General features: G+C 41.0%; 1 protein-coding gene across 1 annotated transcript; it reads right to left on the minus strand.

Annotated features, from left to right (window-relative positions):
• Positions 1-1,076: 1,076 nt before the first annotated feature.
• Positions 1,077-7,016, minus strand: LOC139709217 (cytochrome P450 2U1-like). Its single transcript, XM_071621170.1, has 3 exons — positions 6,615-7,016; positions 3,628-4,593; positions 1,077-1,314 (listed from the first exon to the last, which is right to left on the minus strand). Exons 1-3 carry the CDS (start codon positions 7,000-7,002, stop codon positions 1,124-1,126), a joined length of 1,545 nt encoding a protein of 514 aa, XP_071477271.1. The 5' UTR covers positions 7,003-7,016; the 3' UTR covers positions 1,077-1,123.
• Between the last annotated feature and the right edge of the window lie 292 nt (positions 7,017-7,308).

A 7,308-nucleotide genomic window follows, 5' to 3' on the forward strand; every position in this document is an offset into this window, starting at 1 on the left:
TAGAACTTATTTTATTTGCTTTACTCCTATTCGTTCTCAATTATTCGTCACTTTTTTCTTCTTTCCCCTCTTCTCCTTCAATTTTCTCTTTTTTTATCACTCACTCTTCCTTTGTGTCTGTTCTTTCATATCGAGTATCTATAGAGAAGACTGTATAATGGGCCTTATACCACGTTCCATCATTTTTATGTCACGTTCATTTTGTGCTTACTTTATCGGTAATATGCACAGAGTAAATCGACAGAAAAAAAAAAAAAACCTATTTTTCCCCCACAAAAGATATACAACCAGAACAACTATTTTCCAATTTTAACTATTTCATATCTTAAGTTGGCATACATTATTTTCTAGTTGTGCCTTTGTAACGATTTGAAAAAAAAAAATGCAGGGACCATTTAACAAAACTCATTGCACATGGACTTCGAATAGAATATCAGATCCCGTTGTTAAAACCAAAGTGTGCACAATTACAATAGTATTCAATATGGAAGTAAACATATAATGCCCTTGCGGTTTCCTATTAGGAAAAGCGATTGCGATCTATATCACGTGTATCATTACGAGTCACATATGTTTGAGTCATTTTGACATCGTGCCAACTTCCCTAAACGCACTTTGTCAAAAGCAAACCAGAGAAGGCGGAGAGTTGCTTATAGATCATTGTACTGCGCTGCTCCCGAGTCATTGGATATTAGCGCACTTATTGAACAATTACAACAAGGGCAAATACTCAGCGAAATAAAGTTCGTTTATTCAGATGAATGTGGCTTCGTGATGTGAGTAGCTAAACATACTCGTGATTTATCACACGTTAGGAAGTAACATAATCTTTATACCTTCTAATAATAACAATCAGTTCGTTAGCAAATAACATAGAAACGATAAACTAGTGTCCTCATGATGCTCCAAAAAGATGTAAAAAAAGGGTAATTGAAATAAGTACATTCCCATTTCTTGTATTCCAAACATTTTACACAAATTATATCTGCGTGTAAACCAAGCGCAATGATGAATTTGCATCATAAAAAGGAATGTTCTTGAGTCTTTCGATTTCCAAGACCTTTGGGATGCTTCACCCGAGTGTCAGATTGTCATTTCACTCTATTTGTCTTCGTCTGAATTATCATATCATGGTGTCTATCAAAGTTGCGCAGATGTCGAACGGTTCAGGGTTGGTCGTTGCGCCTAGCCTCGCTTTCAACGTAGGTGGCGGTCTATCCTCTGGCGCGCTCAGCTTGAATCGGTGAACGATGTGAGTGAAGAAAAGGAAGAGCTCTACTTTGGCCAGCTGCTCACCTAGGCACTTACGACGTCCTGCAAATAAAGGGGGGGGGGATGGGGGGAGGGAAAGGGAGGGGGAGCAAAGAGAAAAGATAGTTCACGTTATTAGTAACGAAGAGGAAAAATGTCTCGATGTTCTCAAATAAAGATGATTATCAGTTAGACAATGTACTATAGAACCTGCTTATTACAACGCTATTAATGACGCTGTCGTACGAGTAAAAGTAATGTAGAAGCAGCAGTCGCAGCTAAACTTGAGGAAAAAGTTGCAATAGTGTGTCACGAGACGTAACAATACGACATTAACTAGGCATCGACAATGGCAACTGCTCACTGTATGTATCTGTCATACTGAGTCGCATTAATTAGGCACAGAGCAATGTGCCTGCATGTACTTGGCTTGTTAAGATAAGATTATTTTCGACACGACTTCATTCTGAGTAGAGAAACATCTCTATTCAGAATGTCACTCGGCTCCGTTCCTCTATGAAAGTAAACGTAACTGATCCACGATTTAATGTACGTTTTTGTATCGTTTTCTGTTTACGGGAAACGACGTGTCATTGTGGACGCTTTTTACTTATGTTTGTCTTCAGTAAAGGAGCGCTTAAATATGCCACTAAAAACATGTTGACTTAGTGGTATCGATAAAATGGTGTCGTTATGATTCCAAAGGTCTAAGTACGTCGTAGTGACTAGCATGAACACCGCCGTTTATTGACTATAGATCACAAGTACAGAATACACGTACGTCACCCTTCAGCAGTTCGGTAATTGCAGTTTGACACGATCGCTCATTGTTTGCAAACGTCTGGTTTTTTTTTTGTGTGTGTGTGCTTGCTTGTTCATTTTCCGTCTGAACAAGGTGGCTGGATAACCCATATTCAGCTGCACTAGCTGGTCTACCATAGGGTCCAATACGCTGCATGTATGGGGGGGGGGACCATTTCACTGCGTTATGCAATCTTCTCTTTGCAATGAATGAATGAAACGGGATTGTTCACGTAAGTGGGTTGTGAATCACACAATATTGTAATGCCACAGCACAAACCCTCAAACTAACTTCTAATCTAGCGATGGTGGTCCCCCAAAATGAAGAATTCATAACTTCTATAAAATGATTATCCAATTTCCCTCAAACTTCATCGATGTATAACTGATACTGCTAATTGCCCTGAGTCAAAGTAAGACAAGTTTGGATAAATTCATCTTTAGTCTACTTCCCGTGAGTGGTAAGGATAGGTTTCTGCGTCCCTGGATTTCGTTTTACGTAGTTCAGTACATCTGTATAACCCTAACCCTTTGAAATAATAGAACCTACATGTAGGCCTACCTTATAAGGGTCAATAGGTACCGATGTGAAACGAACGCTGTGCTATACTTCCCCCGAATTAGTGCTATCGATTTTGAAGAGCCGAAGTCTGTTCAATATAGGACGTTGTACACCATGGGCCGCTTTCTTTCTTTTTTTTTCCTTTTTTTTCTTTCTGTAACTATAATGCCACACCAGCTAGGGTTACGACTCGTCCTTCCCAAAGGCCCGCCCAAAAATGCATGCATCCCCTTCCATTCTTCACGGAATAATCAACATAAATCTCAAAAATTGATTTTTACGTTTATTTCACAATCTCTAAAAGTATTCAAGTCTAGGGGGGGGGATAGTGATGATAAAAAAAACAATAGTTGTGTGGGCTTGATCCTTAAAAAAACAGAAACATAAAAAAAGATGGTTGATAGTACGTAACGTTTATTGGGAGCTCCGACATCAACCTTGAATATGTAATAGATATTCCAGTCCAAGAGACCGTTGGAAATGTTTGGTCTTACGCGATTTTCGACTATTAACGCAGTATATTGAACCTATCCGGGGAAGAATGTCTCCTCGAATTAGCAAATTCATCGACTTGCAGAACTGCGACTTACGTGATATTGACTGTACTATAGTGTAATTCAATTGGGACTTACAAGACATCATTGTTCTGAAAAAAACAAACAAGGCCGATTCCAGCATTCATCAGACAATAAAACAGCTTGTTCTACTGATTAGTGTAGTGATTCATTTGTTGCATATCATTCATTTTATATCTAAATTCTAAAGCAGGAGAGTCAACCTGCATATTGTCTCTAAGAAGCGTTGTATTTCTAGCTGTGTCGAAAAACTTTACAAAACATACGCCACATTATAAACATCAATGACGGTAACTACGCTTCTCCGGCAAAAGATGGCGTAGAAATCTTATTCAGGCCAATCTAATTTACAAGTATGAATTATTCTGATGAGTATTGTATGTCTACTTTCCCCTTGTTGTATGTAGCAGTTGCTAAAACCTCAATTTGGTTTCTTACCTATGGAGAAGGGAATCATCTCTTCCCTCTGCCGAACCTGGTTAGTCTCCCTGTCCAGGAATCTGTCTGGGTTGAACTCATCGGGCTTCTCCCATAACTCCGGGTCGTGATGAACAGCCCACAGGTTTGGTATGATCACAGTGCCCTTGGGGATGTCGTAGCCGTTTAGGACAGTATCTTCGACGGGTGCGTGGGGCACTCCCAGCGGCGTGATGGTAGAGAACCTCTGGATCTCCAGAAGTGTCGCTTCTGTGTACGGCAAATTTGGCCTGTCCCGGAGACTAGGTAGGCGATCCCTGCCAATGACGTTATTGAGTTCCTCGTGTACCTTCTCCTGCACCTCCTCGTTCAAGATCATGTACAAAACGGACCACTTCAGTGTCGTAGCCGTAGTCTCCGTTCCAGCCACAAACAAATCTGCTACGGCGTGAAACATGTTTTGGTCGCTGAAAGTGTGCTTTCCGGGGTTTTCTTTTTCAGCCTCCAGGATTTGATCAGCGTACATCTCGACGTAACACGTTGGAGATCCAGGAACGCGCTCCTCACTAATCTTCTTCACCATGGGTTTCATGTACTTGTCGAACTTCGCTTGTAGCTCCAGCATACGCCCAGCACCACTCCCTGGCATATATCTCAGGAATGGAATAAAGTTAAACAAGCCAGCGATTTCCCCAATTTCGAAGCTCTCGAAGACGGCCTCAAGGATACCCTTGAAGGCTTCGTCCTCGTAGTCGAACCGCTTCCCGAAGCTCAAGTAGCTAATGATGTTAGACACGGACACCACGATGTCGTGAAACGGCAAGAACGGCTGGGACTTGCGACTAGCGAAGCTCAGGGCAAGTTGGCGCGCCTCCTCTGCAATCGTCTCCTCCATTCTGAATTTGCCCATGCCCAGAGAGCGGAGAGCGGAGAGGGAGAAGCGCCGGTGTTCCTGCTGCATCTGGCCGAAGTAGGACACGATGAGACCTGGGCAGATCAAGACAGCGTCAATGCAAGCCTTTTGTCAAGGCCCTTTCGCTGTATGGTGAAGAGGGTGGGATTGTCGCGCTCGGCTGGGCTCGCTTCGCTTGCCCGTATAGCCAACATACAGCGAGAGGATCTTGACAAAAGGCTGCGTCAATGCAAGCGATAACAACGAGTTTAATCGTGGCGATGACAGAACTGAAGGAAGGATACGAACAGGAAAGGAAATAAGATGAGGAAGATGAAACAGGAGACTGATTAGTGGTTCTTTTGAGAATGACTTTTATTATGCAATACACACGTTCGAAATTAGAATCGTTAATCAAAATTGTCATAATCATTGTACTATTACCGTCAAAACTGTTTCATTACCAGTGTGATGACGGCAGTCATTGTACCAGTTATGATGAAACAATTATTGTTTTTACTGTGTTTATCATTGGATATGAAGTGCCCAAAGTAGACTTAGAAGTTAACCAATGAGAAGACTAATAAAAATCTACATTAGCTTGGCTTGAAAAAAAAAAAACGTATTTAAACGTTTTATTTACTCTGATTTGATCGGTTTAGGTTTTTCGACAAAACTACAAATAACGCTTCTTTTCGCTTGTAAAGCTTCTAACGCTTTTTTCTTTCTTTGAAGCGCCAAGTCACTGTTTTTCTTTTCCGTTGTTGTTTTGTTTTCTTTCTTTAGCAAAATGTGTTTCGTATAATAAGATTAGGAGTTTTATGAGTAGATTTATAATTGGTGTTGTATTATACTATTCGTATTACATAAACAGTAAAGATAGGGCCTCATCCACGTCAAGCTCTGCTTATGATGACAGTCCCCTGTATTGATTTCTCCTTACTTTTGTTCATGAATACAGTATGCCTTAATATGTTGTTTTGATTCATAAATATGTCATTACAGACTGATGTTATGAAAATGACATTTCTTGTATTGATTTGTATGTTAAACTCTCTTTTTTTTTCATAATCACTTTGTTTTCATTTGTTATTGTATTTGGAGAAAGAAAGTGCAGAAATAAGCCAAACCAAAAATACAACCTTCTGCTTTTGAATGTAGATAACCACATAAAGAGAAGAATGTGTAACAAATGAATAACAATAATTGATTGATCGCACTTCAAAACAGTCTAGCCAGCTCAAGGCAGTCTATAACGGCTTACAGTATATAAGACAATTTCAATGCTTTCATGCTATTTTTTTTTTATTAGTGGAAATGTAAGCAAAGAACATGGGATTCCATCGGGATTCAGACCCGAGATCTCCGGATGCGAGCCCAGTACTCTACCGACTGAACTATAGAAAGCCCTAGTTCAGTGTTCGTCTTAGAAACCCGAAATTCTCAATGCTCGGATGGTCAGAAGCTATAGTAAAGTGTGTTTGTGTGTGACACACACGCACACATTTAAACCTGTTTTCCTGACGCCGGAAAACTATCCTCCGGAAATAATGATGTAAATTGTCACTGCTAACAATTCCCTCGCCAATATTCATACATTATCTCTGACAAAAGAACATGCTGGCAAACAGTATCAGTTGCATAGTGACACCCAATACGAAACAAAGAGCTGCCTTGCTCATTATTAAAGTGAACCTACACGTATACACATTGATGTGATTCGAAAATTGATGCCCACTCCTAATCAGTATCCGAATTTCTTGGTGATGTTATAATAATCCGTCTCAGCTCAGTTCGCTTGGTGATTGCCCCTAGTATAGAGGCACTGTTTCGTAAACATTAAACTATAAATTGCAAACTGTAAACTGTTAAACCCTTTACTGTCATTGTAGGCCTACTCACAATTCAGAGAGGTATATTTCTGCCTGATAACAATTTATGTTGTTCAAGGTAATTGTATCATTCAAGACACAGGGCGTATTGGTGGTTACATCTAAAATGACGTGCTAAAACAATATGTTACGTAAATGACTATAATAAACTGGCTTTACAGTTGACTAATATTATAACATGCTATACGTAATTTGAATGTACTCTGCAGAAAGAAGAGGCTCACCTTTTCCCTTTGCTACGTGTTCTATCATAGTGATCTTGGGTCTGTCGCTGAAATCGTCGCTGGACTTGGCAAAAGCCTGTCGGATGAGGGCAAAATCACTTAGCACGACGGTGAAAAAGGAGCCCATTCGCATACTGAACATCGGACCGTACTTCTTCGCCATGTTGGCGATGATAACGTGCGGCATCTCGTCCCCTGCGAGGCTCGGCAGGCTGCCGAGGATGGGCCACTCCGGCGGACCCCGGGGCGGGAGGTTGGAGTACGCCTTCGTCGTTCGCGATCTCACCAGAATAAAGGTGAGTAGAAACGTGAATCCCGCCAAAAGAAAGGGTGTGACGCCATATTGCAGGAGTGAGTCCGACAGCCGTTCTAACGCCATGACATGCATTGTGGACGAAATAGAGATTGGTGTACACAGGAAATGTGCACTAAGCTGACCGAAGAACAAACCAGCACAGAAACTGACAGATCTGCGAAGAATGGTTAGCTCGCGGATGTACGAGTATGCACAGGGTCTGCCTGGTACTTCCTGACGATATACAATGCAAGCGCGATCGATTAATTGTGTTTGTCAGAAATAGTCTTCCTCGCAGACATTCTTCTTCTAACGTTATTATTGATTTTGTCACTGCTTGTTTCTGTACTACACGCACCGGTATCTTGATATGACATACTAAATCGAATCGGTACTATG

This window comes from Diadema antillarum, unplaced genomic scaffold, assembly GCF_040938485.1.
Source record: "Diadema antillarum isolate AM-2024a unplaced genomic scaffold, OU_Dant_1.0 seq00001413_RagTag, whole genome shotgun sequence".
NCBI lineage: Eukaryota > Metazoa > Echinodermata > Echinoidea > Diadematoida > Diadematidae > Diadema > Diadema antillarum.

What these genes read in the sequence shown, in the direction of transcription:
- LOC139709217 (XM_071621170.1), bottom strand. Translation starts at nt 7,002, where the DNA reads ATGCATGTCATGGCGTTAGAACGGCTGTCGGACTCACTCCTGCAATAT. An exon ending in ACACGTAGCAAAGGGAAAAG is followed by an intron (nt 4,594 to 6,614) that starts GTGAGCCTCTTC and finishes TGATCTGCCCAG; the next exon opens with GTCTCATCGTGTCCTACTTC. An exon ending in GATGATTCCCTTCTCCATAG is followed by an intron (nt 1,315 to 3,627) that starts GTAAGAAACCAA and finishes CTTTATTTGCAG; the next exon opens with GACGTCGTAAGTGCCTAGGT.